Source organism: Aquarana catesbeiana, linkage group LG03, assembly GCF_042186555.1.
Source record: "Aquarana catesbeiana isolate 2022-GZ linkage group LG03, ASM4218655v1, whole genome shotgun sequence".
Taxonomy (NCBI): Eukaryota; Metazoa; Chordata; class Amphibia; order Anura; family Ranidae; genus Aquarana; species Aquarana catesbeiana.
This window is the reverse complement of record NC_133326.1, coordinates 52,871,011-52,893,702: the sequence shown is the minus strand read 5'-3', so window position 1 is coordinate 52,893,702 and position 22,692 is coordinate 52,871,011. Positions and strand designations below refer to the sequence as shown.

The following is a 22,692-nucleotide window of genomic DNA, read 5'->3' as shown; positions in this document are numbered from 1 at the left end:
TTCGACTTTTTAATTAATATCATGAATTTAAATGAATATGAATTTGCTGTCGGCCAATATTGGCACCTTCACCGCAAGAAAAGTTCAAGAAAAATGTATCCCATTAAATTCTCTGTATGTCTTCACACTGGTCCATTGCACTTCTGTTATTGTGGTGTTAAAAGTCCTGCTTGCTGTATTTTTGGTCAGTTAAAAAAAAACTGCACCAAAAACGCACCTCCCTGTTCAAATGCATTGAAAATGCAGCAAGAACGCATTAATAACGCACCCGTGTTAAGTTTTTGAGTGACATGAAAAACACACCATAAGCATATTAAGTCGCGCCAAAATCGCGTGCGTTTTCAGTGCCATTATCAGCATCTTTTTCTCTTATTGGCAAAATGGCGATAACACCACTTTTTCCTGATATGTTTCGGCCATGGAAATTTCAGTGCATCTCTAGTTCGGGGGGGGGGGGGCATCTCCCCCACAGAATAGAGCTCAGTGGAGAGATTGCTGTACCAACATTAGATAGTTAGTACAGGATCTCCTCCAGGCTCTTCAGTTTTTTTTCATTCAGCGCACTGGGTTGAATGAAAAAAAAAACCTGATAGTGTGTACTAAGCGTTAGCTGGAGTTCAGCTTCAATTTGTAAATCAAGTTCAACAGCACAGTGGTGTAGTGGGTAACACTTTCGTCCAGCAGTAAAAAGGGTCACTGGTTTGAATCCCGACCACGACACTACCTGCCTGGAGTTTGTTCTCCCTGTGCCTGCGTGGGTTTCCTCCGGGTACTCCGGTTTCCTCCCACACTCCAAAGACATGCTGGTAGGGTAATTGGATCCTGTCTAAATTCTCCCTAGTATGTATGAATGTGAGTTAGGGATCTTACAGTGTAATCTCACAGGAGGTGTGTTTTTGAGGGTAGGGACTGATGTGAATGTACAATGTATATGTAAAGCACTGTGTAAATTGACGGCGCTATATAAGTACCTAAAATAAATAAACGAAATCTGCTACAGCATCTAATTCTCCCCAGACTGACAATGCTGCTGTCCAAAGGTGTCTCTCTTGCTCTTCCATCCAGAGTGGAGCCCTCCTTTACACTGACGGACAGATCAAGTCCACCTGTCAGTTTTTTAGGTGGTCGGCCATCCATTGCTCTCTATGGAGCGGCGGATGTCAGCGGACACCCATCGGGACCCGATTCGATCCTGTCCGGTAAAAACAGCTACATGGGGATCTGCTCCCCATTCATCTGGCGGATCGGATGACAGTCGAATAGAAACGGACAAGCGGTCCATTTCTATCCAACCACCCCTTAGAGAACAGTGGGCTGTGTCCTACGCAGAGCGGACCTGTCAACCACCCGCTCGGCGGGGATCAGCGGACAAACCCCCCCCCCGCTGAGCAGGTGAATCTGCTTAATGGAGTCCACCCAGTCTGAAAGGAGCCTTATGTGCTGTAGACACGATCGGACATTGATCGGACATTCCGACAACAAAATCCATCGGATTTTTTCCGACGGATTTTGGGCCAAACTTGTCTTGCATACACACGGTCGCACAAAGTTGTCGGAAAATCGCGTACGTCGGGACTATAAACGGGGCAGTAGCCAATAGCTTTCATCTCTTAATTTATTCTGAGCATGCGTGGCACTTTGTGCGTCGGATTCGTGTACACACGATCGGAATTTAAACGATCCGATTTTGTTGTCGGAAAATTTTATATCCTGCTCTCAAACTTTGTGTGTCGGAAATTCCGACGGAAAAAGTCAGATGGAGCCCACACGCGATCGGAATTTCCGACAACACAATCCGATCGCACTTTTTCCATCGGAAAACCAGACGACTGTGTGTACAGGGCATTAGACAGGTTATTGGCTGATCACTAAGTGATAACAAAGGGAAAAAAATACCTAAAAAAAGAAAACAAATGCAGTCACCACATCTAGGGACTAGTAAGCAGCAAAATCATTTTTTTATGGGGGTTTAATACCACTTTAACACTAAAGGATGTCACCTAAAGAGTTAATCTCTTCATTCGGCATTTCTGAGAGCTCTAGGATTAATTGTTGCGAGGCTTTTAAGGCCCTCTGTGAAGCAACAAGCGTATTTTTATCATCTCTCCATCAGCCTATATTTGCTTTGGAACAAAGTGCGGTACAGGTGTGCAGCTCGTTTCTCGCACTCTGCAAGCAGTAACAGAGGAGCTCTATAGAACATACAATAGACAACCAATAGGCACTCGGTATTTTACCATCTGAAAATCATATTCACACGAGTTAGACTGGATGCGCGTAGGATCGTATTCGTCGATCTGTGGTTTATAGAATCATCGTTCTGTAAATGCCCCCCAGCTATTCGAAGCTAATCCTACTTACAGGATGTCTGGAAATGAAGTTATTGTCCTACCAGGTCAAAAAAAAGTACAGATAATCTAAATAAACATTTGTAGGACATTTTATTTAAAGCAGTATTAAACCCAAAGGCAAACATTTATTATATTGCAGCTCACCAATTCTTAGATGTGGTGACTGTTTTTGTTGTCTTTGTTTGGCTTTCTTTGCTTTATTTTCACCTGGTGATCAGGACAGTAAGGCTGCTTTCACACTGGGGCGGTAGGGGGCGTCGGCGGTAAAACAGCGCTATTTTTAGCGATGTTTTACCGCGGTATTCGGCCGCTAGCGGTGCGGTTTTAACCCCCCGCTGGTGGCCGAAAAAGGGTTAAAACCACCCGTATAGCACGGCTATAGCCGCGGTATTTCTGCGGTATAGCCGCGCTGTCCCATTGATTTCAATGGGCAGGAGCGGTTTAGGAGCGGTGAATACACCGCTCCTTCACCGCTCCAAAGATGCAGCTTGCAGGAGATTTTTTCTTTTCCTGCCAGCTCACCGCTTCAGTGTGAAAGCCCTCGGGCTTTCACACTGAACAAACAGCGGAGGCTGTTTTGGGGCGGTTTGCAGGCGGTATTTTTAGAGCAATAACGCCTGCAAACCGCCCCAGTGTAAAAGGGGTCTAATGCCCCGTACACACGGTCGGACATTGATCGAACATTCCGACAACAAAATCCATGGATTTTTTCCGACGGATGTTGGCTCAAACTTGTCTTGCATACACACGGTCACACAAAGTTGTCAGAAAATCCGATCGTTCTGAACGCGGTGACGTAAAACACGTGCGTCGGGACTATAAACGGGGCAGTGGCCAATAGCTTTCGTCTCTTAATTTATTCTGAGCATGCGTGGCACTTTGTGCGTCGGATTTGTGTACACACGATCGGAATTTCCGACAACGGATTTTGTTGTCGAAAAATTTTATAGCAAGCTCTCAAACTTTGTGTGTTGGAAAATCCGATGGAAAATGTGTGATGGAGCCCACACACAGTCGGAATTTCGGACAACAAGGTCCTATCACACATTTTCCGTCTGGAAAATCCGACCGTGTGTACAGGGCATAAGTCTGTTGTTTTTCAACTTCCTTTAACAGACCGAGCTGTCCAGCAATAGTGGCAGTTAGAAGGTTAAGACAAACTATTTAACACTGACAGGGGTACCTACAATGATCAGCTTTTATTCATTTTTATAAAACCTTTATCCCAAAAGAAAAACAAAACTGTTTCTGTAAGTGCTTAAAGCAGAACTTCACCTAAAAAGGGAAGTTCTGCTTATCCTCCTCCCCCCTCCTCTCTCCTCATTGTAGATTGTTCTTTCTTTTTAGGGTTCAGGTACCTATTTCTGACAGGTATTTGCTCCCACTTCTGCTCTGCTCCCCATCCGCAACCTCCTGGGACACGTCACAGGATCATTGAGAAAGTGCAGCATGTCTCGTGCATGCGCAGTGAGAAGCCAGCCGGGAAACACAGCCAACTTCCCACAGTTAAGATTGTTGCACTGGGGACCTGAAGATGTGGAGTAACTGGCGGCTCCCGCCCACATGCGCGGCTCCCACGGGCATGCACGGCAGTGACGTCATTGCGCCCCCGGACCATTTTTGCAGCCGGACGCGAACCAGAAAGGAAGACAGGGGGTTAGAGTTGCCACCTCATCCCTTTAAACCCGAACACATATGAATTACACAGGTTCTGAGGCTAATTAAATGCAGATAAGGCACCAAGTGAGTTTAATTACCACCTTGAGCAGCCGCAGAACCTGTGTAATTAATATGTGTTCGGGTTTAAAGGGATGAGGTGGCAACCATACAGGGGGTAGATGTCAGCCCTTTCAGCTGCGACAGCGCGGCGCTGGAGGCCTTCCTTCTAGGGTAAGAAATGGGTATTAGTAAAAGGTGGGTACAGTGTAGTCTGCCAACATCCAAATTAGAACATGTATAGTTTGGTTTGCACAGAGTGCATAGAAAAACTCCTTATGGACTTTGGAGGCAAGAAAAACAATGTTACAATGTGTTTATAAAATGTCAATTTTATTAAACAAATAGAAATAAAAAAGGGAAAGTGATCCCTATAAAATAGCATGGTGTAGCATATAGAAAAAAAACATGTAAAATTATGCATGTCTCGTAGCAAAATATCCAAAAAATACTATTGTACCATCTAAGCCATCCATATGCCACCAATGAAGTAGAGGTCGGCCCAGGTCAGTATTAGTGGTCAATCCGAAACATGTTGGACCACTAATACTGACCTGGGCCGACCTCTACTTCATAGGCGGCATATGGATGGCTTAGATGGTACAAGGGTATTTTTGGATATTTTGCTATGAGACATGCATAATTGTACGTTTTTTTTTTTCTATTTGCTACACCATGCTATTTTATAGGGATCACTTTCCCTTTTTATTTCTATTTGTTTAATACAATTTACATTTTATATACACATTGCAACATTGTTTTTCTGCCTGCAAAGTCCATAAGGGGTTTTTCTATGCACTCTGTGCAAACCCAACTATATTCGTTCTAAGGTAAGTCTCTCATAATGTGCTAGTATGCGATGCATACTAGCACATTATGACATTGCCTTGCAGGGGATTTTTTTTTTTTATCAACTGCGGTTTACTACAGCTTTAATGCTCTCTAGGGGAAGGTCAAAAAGGCTCTTTAAGGCCATATTTTTTATGTGTGTGTGTGGGGGGGGGGCACTGTAACATAGAATGTTAGTCTCTCCATGCCTGACATATATCTGCATAGTGTCATTACCGAAAGTGTTCAAGGTGTCCATTCAATGATGTACAGTTAATAGGTATAAATAGGACTTCCCATTGAACGATCTGGTACTTACATTCTCATAATTTGTGTACCACCGGTTAGCAATTGTCAGGTATAAGAATAAAAGGTATATCTTCAACTACATCACCAAAATTGAGAAATGGTCCTCCATGAACACCAATTACCACCCTAATCCCGTCCTGTGATGATATATACCTTCCGTACCTTCTGGAGATGTGAGGCACTTTTCCAGCAAGATAGCTTCCTCCTCCCAGTCCTCGTCCTCCTCCTCTTCGCTCGATTCATGCTCTCTTTTCCCTTCTTTTAGCCAGCCCGGCCTCTTGTCCATCTGAGAAGCTGGAGTTGTGGAATCACTTAGCTTGGCTTTGCCAGTCTCTGACCCATCACAGGTCTTTGTCCTTTTGTGCATTCCCGGGTGTAAAGTCTGTGGTGTGCTGTGCTTTTTGTGACTTTGTGCTGGAAAGAGTCTGTGTTTCTCAGACACAGGGGGTAGTTTTTTGGCACTCTCAGAACCAGTCTGATGCCTAGAGTTCACGTTTGTGTTGGATGAAGAGCTGGAGTGTTGTTCAGGAGGATCTCCATCCAATGACGACCTTATTCTTTTGCAGTTGTCACCTTCTGTGCTATTAAATCCTGACGGACGTTTCTGAACATGATAACATAAACCAAGCAAATCAGTTCAAATGTATAAAGAATTCAAACAATAAAACAGTACATGTAATAAGACCAGGGCTTTTTTTTTCTCAGAGAATAGGTGCTGGAACTCCCACCTTCTGAGTCACTTCTTGTCTCAGCCCCCTACCCACCTCCGAGCAACATCTCTTGGTTCCACCCCCTACCCACCTACCAGCACTGTCTCGTTCAGAGAATACAAAGCCAAGTATGATAATATCACGCTCTGCTAAAGTAATTTGTATGGAAATTGGTAATGATAACAAGAAAGGCAGTACAATAGATCCCCTGCAGCCAGCAGCAATATACCCCCCCCAACAACAATAGGCCCCCCAGCAACATAGGACCCGTGAAACAATATATCACCCCAGCAGCAAGACTAGATCTCCCAGCGGCCAGCATCAATAGACTCTCCAGCAACCAGAAACAATAGACCCCTCCATTAACAGTATATCCCTTCCAGCAGCAGTTGACCCCCCAGCAACATACCCCCCCAGCAACAATAGATCCCCCACCAGCAACAATAGACCTTCCCAGCAATAATAGGCCACCACACAAAAACAGATCCCCTCCAGCAACAATAGATCCCCCAGCAGCATCAGTAGACCCTCCAGGACACCCCAGCACCCCTTGCCATTAGATACATTGGGTCAGTGATGGAGGTGCCAGAACTGCGTTCCCCCACGTTTCCGCTGAAAAAAAGCCCTGAATAAGACCATGGACTATTATTGGCAAGTCATATGTGTGTTGGAAAAAATGCCCCCAAAATGTTACGGAGACATTCCTGCTTTTACCAGGACAACACCTCCACCCTCCCCGAAATCCCTACCTGGAGATTTATAACCACCCCAAGTTGCCAAGGAGGCAATGTGGTGCCTTCTCACTGCCTGTTTTAACCCCATTTTTGCCATACAAATGTGCTGCAACCATGCCATAATCATTATTTGCTTGAATGGGTCGGAATTAAAACATGTTGAATCATTTTTGCTGCGGGCATGAAACGAAGCACTGAGACCACGGCACACAGACACTCCTGTTTGCAGCTTAGAGGACTGTTGGAGGTGCTAAAAAAAGAAAAACTATGTGTTTGTAACCCCCCCCCCCCCACCGCTAACCTACACGAGGCCTAAGGGCTTAGGTTTCAGAATGCTTTATAACCAGAATAACGTGTTGAATGTATTGGTTTCAAAATGGTCTATATATCAAGGAGTGGATAAGGCCCCATGCACACTGAGCATTTAGTGTATAATGTATTTAGGAGTGGGTGGAAGGCACTGGTGCACCGTCCAGCCCCGCTGCCACAGCCTGTAAAACTCTATGGGAGGCTGACAGTTGCTGTGGTTGGACGAAGCTGGATGGTACTAGCGTTTAGGGCGGTATGTGCCCAGGGATTAATGCCCAAAATCTGCGTTCTGGGCATTTATCGCTGTGTGCGTACTGCCCTAAAAACGATAGTACTGCTTGGTGCATCGTCCTTTTACAGAGCTTTAAAGTGATTGTAAAGGTTAAAGAATTCTTTTTAAATAACAAACATGATATACCTACCTGCTCTGTGCAATGGTTTTGTACAGAGCAGCCCCGATCCTTCTTTTCTGGGGTCCCAAATTGGTGTTCATGACTCCGCCCCCATAGCAAGCCACTTGGCCCTGCCCCCGCTCCCTTGTCACTGGATCTGATAATCTGACAGCAGCAGGAGCCAATGGCCAGTGGGGAGGGAGAGAGCAGCACTCTCGGGCGCAGTGCTGGATCGAGATTGGGCTCAGGTAAGTAGGGGGCTAGCAATAGAGGAAGAGAATGCATTAAACGAGATCTAGCCAAAGCTCGTTTTGGCTGTACTTCTCATATGGATCACAGGAATGCAGTTAATGTTGCACTCCTGTGACCCGTTTTGAACAGAGAGTGGGCTGAAGTCCGCTCTCTGCTGACGTCACAGAGTCGGCCTAGGCTTGGCGTCATCACGACCTTGGAGTCTGGGTCCGCCAGATCCCTGGACCAACACCTGGCTCAGCCTCTCAGCAAGCTGCTGAGAGCCTAAGCTGGACGCTCCCCCCCCCACAGCTCAGCGCTCCAGAGAGTGAGGAGGGAGCAGAGCAGAGAGCTGTAGCTGACAGTCACCAGCTCTCTGCTTGGGGAGCTGTGAGAACCGAGCGATCGGCAGTGTTTGATCGCTCGGTTCTCATTGTAGAGGCACCGGGGGACATATGCAGCATTGGACCCATGCTGCATCCACCTAGGTAAGTATGACTAAAAAATAAAAAAAAACATACTTCTCTTTAAAGTTAAAAAAAAAAAAAAAATTATCCTTTACAATCACTTTCTCATGAGGGTTTTACATGTCTGGACAATGCACATGTGCCCTCAGCCAGCACCAAAACACCAAAGTTCATGGGGCCTAAATAATCACCCAATAAAATACCTAATCTTTGTTACATGAAACAGGACAATGCTGGACACTGAAGTAGATTTCTAAATAAAAAATATTTTAGTAAAGGTAATTTATGCTTTGTTTGCACAAAAAGCACTTACACCATCAGGAGGCCTCGTCCGTGCGTTTTGGTGTGAGGATGACAGGCTGTGCTGCGTCTTGTCCCTCTCGGCTGGTGCCTGGCCATTCAGTGATAAGGAAATATTTGGGTGTTTCCTACTGCATGGTGAAATGACAAAAAAAATAAATACACCTCAGATAAAAAAAATAAATATATTATTACTTCTAGACTCATTTTACTGTACTTTACGGTATATCGATGATTTTCAATACATGATCAATAATACCAGTACTTTATTCTCTCTGGGAAATGTATATATCTCACAGAGTGTTAGATCTGATTTTCACATTCGACATTATTACCCGATCCAGATGTCCGGTCAACATAAATACACTTTAATGTAATATTGAATTCATCAGTGTTGGATCAGGGTTGCCATCATCCCTGTAATTTGTATCTGATGTTAAAAGATCTCTTTAGGTGGGACTTTTACAAGGCAACCAAAAATACAAGAACATACTAATATAAAATATCATTTTTTATTAATATCAGATGAGACTCATCACATGAGGAACATGTTTAAAAACAAACAAATTATTCAAATTATTCAAGATATTACACAAAACATCTAAAGAGTGGTGATACCCAAAACTTATGAGTAGCTGTGTGTGAATCCATGGAACTCTACAGGGAAACTGATATCTCTAATGTCTGTAAGTATAGATGTAAGATAACTTTTGATGTAATGCAACATATGGTTGTAAACCATATATTAGGCCTCATGCGCACTGGACCTTATAGTAATGTTAAAAAAATACGCCTGCAGCTTTGCAGTGAGTTTTTCAATGTTTTTGCAATAGCGTTTTTCAGCGTCAGCGGTTTTTAGCACTTTTTTTTTCTCAATGGATTACAAACGTTAAAAACAGGCGAGCCGCGTTTTTCAGCGTTTTTTGACGTTAGAGCGTTTTTACAACTGAAAAAACCCACTAGTTTTGGGGTTTTTTTACAGCCAAAAAACGCCCCAGCCAAAAACAGCTGATAACAGCCTATGTGTGCATGGACACATAAGATAACATGATGGGGAATTTATTAACTGTAGAAAAAAACATCTGAAGCCAAAAACAGCAGCTGTAAAAACGTCCAAAAACTTCCAGTGTGCATGAGGCCTAATGGTGGAATTTTCTAATTTCAGAGTTGTGAATAATATCCCTGAGGAAGATATTCGAAATGGCATTGGATAGCCCGTTCCATGTATTGCTGTCACTGAACTTTGGATCACACAGTTACTCATGGTTTTGGGTATCACCACTCTTCATATGTTTTGTGTAATATCTTGAATAATTTGAACATGTTTGTTTTTAGACATGCGCCTCATGTGAGGAGCTTTTTTAGGCTTAATGTACACGGGACGTATTTACAACCTCTCCTGAACGATTTAACTTGACAGATAGTAACCCACGTTTAAAACGTCCATTTTGCCACGTTTACAAGACCCCGTTTAGCCGCGTTTGCGTTTAGAAGAGTTTGAAAAAAAAAACATTTTTTTTTCGAAATAGCCAAAAATGAAAAACACCTGTAAACGAAACGCGGCTAAATGCGAGTTACCGCTTTTAAAAGTGTTTGGCGCTTGAAATGCCTCTAGACTCTGAACTCATTTTTTTGCTTTCCAAAAAATGCTTCTAAACTCAACTGCCTAGAAATGACTATAAACGACCCTGTGTACATGTACTGATAAGATAACATAGAGGAGTGTTCAGGAGCAGCTGAAAAAAATGCCCCACTGCTCCTAAACGTCCATTTACCAGCAGCAGTGTACATGAGGCCTTAAGGTGATAAGAATAAAAATTGATATTTTATATTAGTATGTTCTTGTATTTTTGGTTGCCTTGTAAAAGTCCCACTTAAAGAGATCTTTTGACATTATACCATAAATACACTTTAAAAACATTAATGCCATGTACACACAACCGTTTTTTTCGTTGGAATAAACTCTGAAGGTTTTTCCAACGGAATTCCGCTGAAACTGTCTTGCCTACACACGATCACACCAAAGTCCGAGCGTCGAGAACGCGGTGACGTACAACACGTACAACGGGACTAGAAAAAGGAGGTTTAATAGCCAGTAGCCAATAGCTGCCGTCTCGTACTTGCTTCAGTTTTTGGTCCGTCGGAACAGCATACAGTCGATCGGTTTTCCCGATAGGAACTGATTCCGAATGAAAGATTTAAAACATGTTCTATTTCTAGGTCCGTCAGAATTTTCGAAAAAAAAAAGTCAGATGAGGCCCACACACGATCGGAATGTCCGATGAAAAGATTCCGTCAGACTTTTTCTGGTGGAAAGTCCGACCGTGTGTACGTGGCATAAGGCTCAGTTTCCACTATTGCAGCACCAAAGTCACGCGATTTTGCCGTGATTTTTTGCTGCGACTTGAAGCAATGCCTGTGTATTCTTGAGGTCTATGGACCTCAAGTCGCATCAAAGTGGGACCAAAGTAGTGCAGGGACTACTTTGAAGTCGCTGTGATTTGAAGTCGCACAGATATGAACAGTACTCATTGGAAATCATGGGTTACGACTTGTCATGCGACTTTTCAGTCCCAAATCGCATGAAAAGTCGCACTAGTGGAAATTGAGCCTTATACTCCTCTCACTCCCGGCCTTCTCATTCCAGCTGGTAATAAAGTTTCAACCTATGATACAGACACACAGTCCAGCTTGTCCTGTGGACATGTGTAGCTAATAAAGATTATTTTATCATTCTTTCAGCTGCCCTAGTAAAACAACATTTAATTGCTATAGACAACACCCTCATTTTCTTTCACAATAGCCTTTTGAGCCAGGTATAACCAGAAATAATTGTATTATCACTATTACTAGTTAGAAAACTGTCCTTCATACCTTGAAAGAATACCTGCTAAGTGCTGCCTCTCCTCTGGAGTATATCCCATCCAGTCCTTCTGTACCTGGCTGTACATGTCTTCTTTCAGGCTATACTTGCCGTCTTTAGGGTTCTGTTGTCCTACCTGGTGTATGTAAGAACAAGTAAATTTAAAGTTGTCTTTGAATTTTTCACTACATGTAGAGGCATATTTATAGAAAAAAAAATGCATAGCTATTTGTCCAGTTAAAAACTGGTACATTTATTTAAAAAGAAAGGAGCGAAATCAAATGTTATCAGGATATTTCCTCAACAAGTCGAATATTATTTGTTCATTAAAAAAATATTTAAAAAAAAAAATATATATATATATATATATATATATATATATATATATATATATATATATATATATATATATATATATTCTATGATCTTCATCTCCATCTAGTGGCCATATGCGATATTTTCTCAACCCACTCTATTTTCTTATGAACGAATAACATTCAAACTGGATGGGAAACAGAATGCGAACGATTTTGCTATATTTGCACAGAATGAATGTACAAGCTGCAAACTTTTTTGTAAATACAACCCACAATGTAAGAGGTGGTTTACCTTCATGTACATTTAAGTTAAAAAAGTTACTCAATTTTAAGCTGAAGATGATTAAACTTATGTCAGAAACGCAAAACTAATACAATAGAATCAGACCACTTCACATTTATTAAAGGAACCTTTATGACTTTTAGGTCAGTGGGAATCCTTACTGAATTGGAAAGGGTCAGTTTGAAAAATGCACATTACATTGGTGATTGATTGGAAGAACCCAATCCGTAGGACTTGTTTACATAAGCATTGCTTTTTGAAGTGTGATCCATGGTGGATCGCTTTTTACAGGGCGTTTGACAAGTGGTGAACGGGTGATCTGTCACCTCCTCGCTGCCTGTTCTACCCCTAAAAGGCCATACTAAAGCACTGCAACTTTATGCATTATTGTGCGGCCCCATTAACTTGAGTGGGTCATGTTCAGTGGGTGGTGCTGATCACTGAACGCACTGGGTATAATAGTTGCTGCGCAACAAAGCAATGTGGCCATTGCAATTATGCAGCAGAAAGGGAATGGTTGTAGAGGAGTTTAAACGCAGTTCAACTTCCTGTTTTTACCCCCCCCCCCCTTCCCCAACCGCAAGTGTAAATGAGCCCTTACAGTAGTGTCAGAATGCCACCCTTATGCCGCATACACAAGATCGGAATTTTTGTCAGAAAAACCTTGGGTGGTTTTTCCGATGGAATTCCGCTTAAGCTTGGCTTGCATACACACGGTCACACAAAAGTTCTCTGAACTTTCGACCGTCAAGAACACGGTGACGTACAACACGTACAACGGCACTAGAAAAGGGAAGTTCCATACGAAGCGGGCCACCCTTTGGGCTCCTTCTGCTAACCCAGACCGAGCGCTTCCGTCTCGTAATTGATTCTGAGCATGTGTGGTTTTTTGCGCGTCAGAATTGCATACAGACGAACGGAATTTCCGATAGGAACTTTTTCCGACAGAAAAATAGAGGACCTGCTCTCAATCTTTTGCTGGCGGAAATTCCGCCAGCAAAAGTCTGATGGAGCATACACACGGTCGGAATTTCCGACCAAAAGATCACATCAGACTTTTGCTGGCGGAATTTCTGATCGTGTGTATCGTGTGTACGCGGCATCCGTTTTTTGATCCGTTATTTTACAAAAAAATGTGACTGAACAAAAAAATGGAACGCCCGCGTGAAACCAGCCTTACCGACAGCTAATATGCAGATAATTTAAGTCATGCTGTTGGCTTTGCCAAGGAAGGTTGGCCCAAACAATTTGCAGACACCATCAAATGGGAGGTAAGTCAGCTGCAGCTCACGGAACCCCAAACAATTTTTGGTGGAACTTCTTGGCTCAATGGAACCCTGGCTGAGGATGGATGTTAGTGAGAATCCAAGAATTGGCCTTCATTGACTGGCATAGCTAAATGATAAATGATAAAATTTAGAGACGGGCATTCTCTCAATCATTTTCTTTCTGACTCAACAATCTCATGCAGTTTCCCTCAATAGCAACTACACTAAGAGATCACTATGAGGCCATTTGTAAATGAGAGTTTGAAAGCCTACAAACTTTACAAGTATCTACTAGTATTCTTTTATTTACACCCTTAGGGATTTTAGCATTGCTCCTTTACGCTACGTTCACAGCAGATGCATTCATTGTAGTACACATTAACCCATGTGTATCCTAGAATTGTCATAGTGACTCCAGCCTGAGTTCACACAGGAGCAATGAGGCAAACCACATGCGATTCAGACAGGGATCGCACCGCATTCCTGGATAAATTGCACGCAATTCTTTGAGCCAGTTTATTTTGTGTGGGCTCACATCGCATCGCAAAGGTATCGGTACTCAGTAACGGCGAGTACATGACCAAAAGTATTGGTGCTTGTACTCGCCAGTAAAAAAAAAAACAGTATCGGTGCAACCATGATCTGTTTCATAATTTTTTGCTGTTTTTCAGCTTTTTCACCTGCATTTATTTATTTATTTTTTTGTTTTTTTTTGTTAGGGGGTTAGGATTAGGGTTAGGGGTTAACGTTAAGGTTAGGGGTTAGGAATAGAAAAATGTTTTAATTTGTTTAATTATTATTATTTAAATATTGCATTTCAGCAGAAAAACTCTCAAAAATGTATGAAAACACTCAAACATGCAAATGATGCGCTTCGATGCATTTCTATGAGGGAAAAAACACTTAAAAATACACCAATCTACCCGATTCAAGCTACAAAAAAAAAGAGCCAAAACTTTTTTGAGCTTCAGGCATTTTGGAGTGGAGATGTGAACTATCTCAGTAGATTCCAGCCAGACATACAGTGTTTGTTGAGAGGGAGCAAAATGCGGCCTGGCCGTCTAGTGCCCAATCAGGAAGGTGTCCAGAAGAGATGCAACCCTACGCTTTCCCTCCTCATCAGGAACCTTTCCCTAGCACTAGTAATGTCCCTCACAAGCTGGGTGACCTGTCCCTACTCTACCAGCTAGCCAAAAGTGCATCAAACTTGGGAGCCAGGGCCTTAAATAGGCTCTGCCTGACCCAAGATGGCCACCAGAGTCATATGGGGTGGCAGCATCCAACTGGATTGCTTTCCCAGTGACCCAGTAAATCATAGAGGTACTGTATTTCTCTTGATTCACTCTTAAGCTACAGGGCTGCTTTGGTTGAGTGCCACCTACAGTGGAGAATTTAGACTGCACCTGCTTAAATTACCACAAGCATGATGCAACTACATCCAATGCATGCAGTTGCAGGTGAATTCCTCCCCTCCCCCCCAAAAAATAAACAACCAGGCATCCAGAATGCAGGAAGTCACTTATGAACTGGTCCTGAAAAGTAATCATTGATTGCTTTTCAAAGTGGTAAAAAAAAAAAAAGCAGCTGCCCGTGTGAACAAGGCCCTAGGCAATAGTGCTAGCTCATTACGCAGCCTTTGAAACTGATACAATTGTTCTAATATTGGATTACAGACATCTCTATGAGAGCCTTTAATATAAAAAAAGATAAAGTTCCTGGATTAAGGACTCGCCTCCACCCCAGCGCTTCTATGCACACAATAAAAGTGAAATCATGTATTGATCGGTCCAGCTTTTTTTCACAATTACCATAAAAACAGTTTGAAGTTATACATTTTCGGGTGTATCCGGTTATTGTGATATTTGCATTTTGGCAGGTTTTCTCAAGCAGCTGGTTGGCTGCTCTCCAGCATTGCCATAGATCCTGTATTTCGTGCTCACAGCATAGTTTAGCTGCAGCTGAACATTTCTCATTTTTCATTGTTTAAAGCTGAACACAGCCTTAACTTAAAAAAAAACAAAATGATTTCAGCTTCAGACACCAAATGACAATGTCTCTTCATACAATCTCTCTCCATCCCACCCAAACGAGGGGATCCACTCAGGAGTCCACCCTGAGCAAGCTTCAGTTTTGGAGGTCACCCGAGAAGATGATGTCACGGCCCCCCACATCAGACATTGCCTGGGGGCGGGGCTACTCAAGGGCTGAGCTCTGGTCCAATCAGCAGAGGATCCCTAAACAGATACCCTCACTGAACTGGAGCAGAATGGAGTGGAAGTGCATTAGGTTTTTTGTTGCTTTTAGACCCCTTTCACACTGAGGTGCTTTTCAGGCACTTTCACGCTAAAAAAAGCGCCTGAAGAGCTCCCGAAAACCTATTTTCATTAAGATCTCTTTCACACTCAGGCGCTTTACACACTGGAGCGGTGCTCTTGCAGGACGGTAAAAAAACTCCTGCTAGCAGCATCTTTGGAGCGGTGAAGGAGCGGTGTATACACCGCTCCTTCACCGCTCCTGCCCATTGAAATCAATGGGGCAGCGCGGCTATACCGCCGGCATAGTGCTGCTGCAGCAGCGCTTTGCAGTGGTTTTGACCCTTTCTCAGCCGCTAGCGGAGGTAAAAGCGTCCCGCTAGCGGGCGAATAGCGCCGCAAAATTGATGGTAAAGCGCCGCTAAAAATAGCGCCGCTTTACCGTCGACGCACCCATCGCCCCATTGAAATAAATGGAAAGCTCTTCAAAAGCGCCTGAAAAGCTCTTCAAAAGTGCTCAGTGTTTTACTGGCAGTTTACAAGCGCCTCAGTGTGAAAGGGGCCTTAGACCCATAGCGTCGGCAGTAAAACGCTGCTATTTTTAGCAGGGGATTTTTATTTATTTCAGCAGGGGATCAAATCCTTTTTTTCCCTCACTGTATAACAGCTTCAACTCTTCCGGGAAGGCTGTTCACAAGGTTTAGGAGCGTGTCCATGAGAATATTTGACCATTCTTCTAGAAGCGCATTTGGGAGGTCAGGCACTGATGTGGATGGGAAGGCCTGGCTCGCAGTCTCCACTCTAATTCATCCCTAAGGTGTTCTAGCGGGTTGAGGTCAGGACTCTGTGAAGGCCAATCAAGTTCCTCAACCCCAAACTCGCTCATCCATGTCTTTATGGACCTTGCTTTGTGCACTGGTCTAAATGATTTGGTGGAGGGGGGATTATGGTGTGGGGTTGTTTTTCAGGGGTTGGACTTGTCCCCTTAGTCCCAGTGAAGGGAACTCTTAAGGCGTCAGCATACCAAGACATTTGGACATTTCATGGTCCCAACTTTGTGAGAAAGTTTGAGGATGGCCCCTTCCTGTTCCAACATGACTGCGCACCAAAGGATCCAACGTTGTCCTCCTGCGATCAGCTAATTAGGTGCAGCACCATTTTGGTGCTCCTCAATCATTAGAGGCCAACTGGCTCATTTGAGTTCAACCAGCCAGCTTTCAATGATGCGCAATAGCTCCATTCACCGGCCTCTGTGGATCCCTACTCCTGTAGGATGCTGAAGGAGCAGGGATATGGCATTTTTACTTAGGGGAGAATAGTGGCAGAGGCATTCACATTTTTAGATGTATATCCCAAGTACTCAGTTGAACTAAAATAATGCACTTTATTGTGATTGACAATATATATATATATATATAAACCATCCAGACATGACAATGATGCTGGAGCTTTAATAAAATAAAACAAGCTGACAATATAATACGTCTCAATGCCTCTTTTGTGTATTGTGACTCTCTGAAGACCCACTCCTTACTCTTACCATCCATCTTATTATTAACTGTACATTTGACATACCAATAATTAATGAGCATGACTACAGCACTGATTGCTTCTCAAGAGACTAGTAGTTTTCTGCTATACAACTCCGCCTAGAAACACAACTGTATCCCTTTAAGGAAAATGGTAACCAAAAATATTTTAACCACTTGCCGCCCGCCATATAGCAGAATGATGGCAAAGTGGTTTCAATATCCTGACTGGGCGTCATATGACGCCCTTTAGGATATTGAGCCACTGCGCGCCCCCCATCAGTGCTGCATATCAGTGCCACCCATCAGTGCTGCATATCAGTGCCACCCATCAGTGCTGCCTACCAGTGCCCATCAGTGCCGCATATCAGTGCCCATCGTCAGTGCCCGCTCATTGGTGCCACCTCATCGGTGCCGCCTTATCAGTGCCTGTCAGTGCCGCCCTATCAGTGCCCATCAGTGAAAGAAAAAACTTACTTATTTACAACATTTTTAAACAGAAACAAAAGCAAAACTTATTTTTTTCAAAATTTTTGGTCTTTGTTTATTTGTTTCGCAAAAAATAAAAACCGCAGAGGTGATCAAATACCACCAAAAGAAAGCTCTATTTGTGGGAACGAAATGATAAAAATTTAGTTTGGGTACAGTGTTGGATGACCGCGCAATGGTCATTCAAACTGCGACAACGCTGAAAGCTGAAAATTGGTCTGGGCAGGAAGGTGTATAAGTGCCTGGTATTGAAGTGGTTAAACTAAAACGTGATAAAAAAATTGTACGATTAATGACACATTTCCACTCATTTAGGGGTAACTGGAGGGCTGGACATGCCATAGAGATCTGTAGTTTTACCACATTTAAGAGTAACCAGTATATATATATATATATATATATATATATATATATATATATATATATATATATATATATATATATATGTGCAAACTTCTGGACCTACTGAGGTTCTATGCAAGCTGCTTCCCTTCTGCACACTGAACACAGGGGCTGATAGCTCAGAGTCACTGCCTGTATGTTTTCAATGAATAAAAGGCATTCTCTGATTGGATGAGGTGGAGAGGAGAGTCATTGATGTCATGATATCCACCTAGTCCATCAGATAATGCCTTGCGTTCATTAAAAATACAAGACATTCTATAAATGATGGCAGTGTTGATCAAGCCACCGCCTGTCCAGTATAGCAGCTGTTCGCATAGAGCATGAGGATCACGACCATCACTGTAGTAGAACCAACTACTACAGTGATTATTGGCTTTCCCAGCAGTGCCTCGGGTATAATAAATGCATACTTACATTGTGCCAAGCTGGACCAATATAAATATACTATACAAAGATTCCTGGAGTTCGGCTTTAATCCTTTCATGACTAAGCCTATTTTTGAAATTTGGTGTTTACAAGTTAAAATCCGTATTTTTTGCTAGAAAATTACTTAGAACCCCCAAATATTATATATATTTTTTTAGCAGAGAATCTACAGAATAAAATGGCGATTGTTGCAATATTTTTTATCACACGGTATTTGTGCAGCGGTGTTTTAAACGCAAATTTTTGGAAAAGTGACACTTTCATGAATTTTAAAAAATCCAAACAGTAAAGTTACCCCAATTTTTTTGTATAATGTGAAAGATGATGTTACGCCGAGTAAATAGATACCAAACATGTCACCCTTTATAATTGCACGCACTCGGGGAATGGCGACGAACTACGGTACCTTTGAATTTCCATAGGCGACGCTTTAAAAAATTTTTTACGGTTACCAGGTTTGAGCTACAGAGGAGGTCTAGGGCTAGAATTATTGCTCTCGCTCTGACGATCGCGGTGATACCTCACATGTGTGGTTTGAACACCGTTTACATATGCGGGCGCGACTTCCGTATGCGTTTTCTTCGCTGCGCGAGCTCGCGGGGACAGGGGCACTTTAAACATTTTTTTTTTTTATTTATTTTATTTATTTTTGTACTTTATAAATTGTGTTTAAAATTTTTTTTTTTTTTTTTTTTACTTTTATTGCTGTCACAAGCAATGTAAACATCCCTTGTGACAGTAATAGGTGGTGACAGGTACTCTTTATGGAGGGATCGGGGGTCTAAAAGACCCCCCATCCCTCCTTTACACTTCAAAGTATTCAGATCGCCGAAAACGGCGATTCTGAATACTGTGTACTTTTTTAAATTCGGCGCCATTGGCAGCCGAGTAAACGGGAAGTGACGTCATGACGTCGCTTCCGCATTTACAAGAAGGCTGGAACGAAGCCGCTCGCAGCTTCGTTCCAGTCCGCCCCCAGCCGCCGAATGGACACCGGGCCTCCCGATCGCACGGGAGGCCCGGTAACAGCGGCGGGAGGGGGGGGATGTCCCCTCCCGCTCCTCCGGTATAACAGCCGAGCGGCTTTTAGCCGCATCGGTTGTTATACACGGGTAGCCGATCGCCCGCTGTAAACAACGGTACCGGGATGATGCCTGCAGCTGCGGGCATCATCCCGGTATAACCCCGGAAAGCCGAGTACGCATATCTGCGTACGGTCGGGGGGAAGGGGTTAAAGGGTACGTTCACCTTTTCATGAAAAATGAAAAGGTGAACAAGCTCTAAACAACCTGGTTGACCTCTGGACCCAGCTGTACATAGTGGTCGTGATGCCCCGTACTGCCAGTGTATTGGTTTGTACACCACAATATACAGCCTCAGAGTGAGTATCCATCATAATGTTCACAATGGCAAGCACTCATTGGTCAGTGCAGCCACATGACTGTGCTGATCAATGAGAAGTGCATATGAGGCTTCTTATTCCAGTATGGTGTTCTTGGAGAAAGAAGTGCCTTCTCATTGGTCAGTGTGGTCATAAAGTTGTGACTTGTGGTTTTATGGACTGCTACTGGCGCATCACAGCTGCTATGTACAGTGGGATCCGGAGGGTTGGCCAGGATATTTGAACTTAGTTCACCTTTTCAATTTTCATGAAAAGGTGAACTTACCCTTTAATTCACACCTAACCCTCCATGACAATGTTTGTTATTCCATACATTTTTTTATCCTTTTTTTAACCTATGAGTGCCCATCAGTGCCACATACCAGTGCCACCTATCAGTGCCCATCAGTGCCACTTATCAGTGCCCATCAGTGCCGCCTATCAGTGCCCATCATCAGTGCCCATCAGTGCCACCTCATCAGTGCCACCTCATTGGTGCCACCTCATCGGTGCCCGTCAGTGCAGCCATATCAGTGCCCGTCATTGAAGAAGAAAACGTACTTATTTACAAAAAGTTTTAACAGAAACAAAGAAAAACTTGTTTTTTTTCAAAATATTCGGTCTTTTTTTATTTGTTGCGCAAAAAATAAAAACCGCAGAGGTGATCAAATACCACCAAAAGAAAGCTCTATTTGTGGGAACAAAATGATAAAAAATTTGTTTGGGTACAGTGTAGCATGACCGCGCAATTGTCATTCAAATTGCGACAGCGCTGAAAGCTGAAAATTGGCCTGGGCGGGAAGGTGTCTAAGTGCCTGGTATTAAAGTGGTTAAGCACTGCAAGATATTTAGCTATATTCCATGCAATATGCTTGTAATCTATATATCTTTTTGCTGAACCTTTCATTTTGGAAGGAAATGTAACCAGTGTATTGAAGTGCTTTGTTCAGTAAATTTGTTCATGTAAAACTCAATAAAAACCTATTGTAACAGAAAGGGGCTCACTATTCGTAAGGACATACCACATCCAGCGCAGACAACAGTTCTGCCTGATCTCTGGGGAAGGTGTTGGATTTTTCTAGGCGCAGAATGAGGTCGTGTTTTCGGTACGGTTTCAAGGCTAGCAGTTGGATAAGCCACTCCTGCAGTGGTCTTCGTTCACCATTAACCCGGTTACACTTTTTGGCCGCTGGTGTTAGAAATACAGGTGGACGGTGACAAGATGGGGAACCCTCTGTATTGGACTCCACGCTCATTTTGCTTGGGATCTTGACACATTTACCTACAAAAAAAAAAAAAACACAGTTTGAATATAGAGTACATAGAGCTGGGGAAATACCACTATGAGTTGTGAGTGACTCTCATCCAAGAGGTTGAGTCTAGGGTGAAGCAGGTTTGAGTTGGCCATATACTAAGCAATTTATGCAATCTGTGCGCACTCTTCTTTAGATTTGCAAAAACTATGTAATATGAAGACAAACCTAAAACAATATATTCCATTTGTACTGCCATTTGTAACCATTCAGGCAGCCCATTGTACCTTTATCCAAAAATAGCCCATGCAATACCATTATGCCAAGTACACATGAGCGGACTTCTCGTGGGACTGAACTCCGAAGGACTTTTCGATGGAGTTCTGACAGAGTGCCAACGAAACGGACTTGCCTATACAAGATCCCACCAAAGTCCGATCATTTCGAACGCGATGACGTACACCGGACTAAAACAAGGAAGTTGATAGCCAGTAGCCAATAGCTGCCCTTGCGTCGTTTTTGGTCCGTCGGACTAGCATACAGACTGACGTTTTTTTCGATAGGAATCGAGTTGTCGGAAAGATTTATAACATGTTCTATTTCTAAGGTCCATCAGATTTTTCAACAGAAAAGGTCCAATGAAGCCCACACATGATCGGAATGTCTGACGGATTAGTTCCGTTGGACCTTTTCTGCTGGAAAGTTCGGTTGTGTGTATGCTGCATAACATGCCCCTAAACCATAAGGATGAGCACCACCTAGTGGCTCAGGAGCAAGCACTGTCTTTCTCGGTTCGGTAAAAAGGACAACCCTTGCTCCTGTACCACTAGGAGACACTCATCGTTGAGGCTGCCCGTCCTGGAAAGAAGACAGGATGGAGCTTGGAAAAGTGTTAGGTGGTTTTGGGGCAGGTTTCACTCATTGCAGAAATGGCCTACAGGTATATAAAGTGGATTAAAAAGTATATATTATTCGCTGATTCGTTTAGGTTGTATAATGGTATATTTAGGGACTGCATAGGGTATTTTTTGCTAAAGGTGAACTAACTCTTTAATAGTTGTTGGTGGATGAAAAGGAAATTGTACAATCAGACTGTATCATGCATGGCCAGTTTTAAACAGGCATATAATAATATAATCTAGATATCATCCATATGGAAGGTATTAATTACAGTGCCTTGAAAAAGTATTCATACCCCGTGAGATTTTCCACATTTTGTCATGTTACAACCAAAAACGTAAATGTATTTTATTGGGATTTCATGTGACAGACCAACACAAAGTGGCAAATAATTGAGAAGTAGAAGGAAAATGATAAATGGTTTTCAAAATTGTTTACAAATAAATATCTGAAAAGTGTAGCGTACATTTGTATTCAGCCCCCTTTACACTGATACCCCTAAAATCTAGTGGAAACAATTACCTTCAGAAGTCACCGAAATAGTCCACCTGTGTGTAATTTAATCTCAGTATAAATACAGCTGTTCTTTGAAGCCCTCAGAGGTTTGTTAGAAAACATTAGTGAACAAACAGCATCATGAAGGCCAATGAACACACCAGACAGGTCAGGGATAAAGTTGTGGAGAAGTTTACACCGGGGTTAGGTTATAAAAAAATATCCCAAGCTTTGAACATCTCACGGAGCACTGTTCATTCCATCATCTGAAAGTGGAAAGAGTATGACACAACTGCAAACCTACCAAGACATGACAATCCACCTAAACTGACAGGCCGGGCAAGGAGAGCATTAATCAGAGAAGCAGCCAAGAGGCCCATGGTAACTCTGGAGGAGCTGCAGAGATTCACAGCTCAGGTGGGAGAATTTGTCCAGGACAACTATTAGTCATGCACTCCATAAATCTGGCCTTTATGGAAGAGTG

General features: G+C 42.9%; 1 protein-coding gene across 3 annotated transcripts in view; it reads right to left on the bottom strand.

The window, feature by feature from the left end:
* The window catches only part of ELL3 (elongation factor for RNA polymerase II 3), a 177,652-nt gene that overhangs the window by 27,434 nt on the left and 127,526 nt on the right, over positions 1–22,692 (bottom strand). For 2 of the 3 annotated variants that reach the window (XR_012242760.1, XM_073618529.1), the window contains exons 5-8: positions 20,583–20,842; positions 11,222–11,346; positions 8,361–8,478; positions 5,367–5,808 (exon numbers count right to left, since the gene is read on the bottom strand). Coding sequence is in view for 2 of the 3 variants with exons in the window: in XM_073618529.1 (XP_073474630.1) it covers positions 5,367–5,808; positions 8,361–8,478; positions 11,222–11,346; positions 20,583–20,842 (945 nt within the window). In the remaining variant the exon portion in view is untranslated. Of the gene's footprint in view, positions 1–5,357; positions 5,809–8,360; positions 8,479–11,221; positions 11,347–20,582; positions 20,843–22,692 lie in introns of all 3 variants that reach the window. The other variant, XM_073618528.1, reaches the window with a different exon arrangement.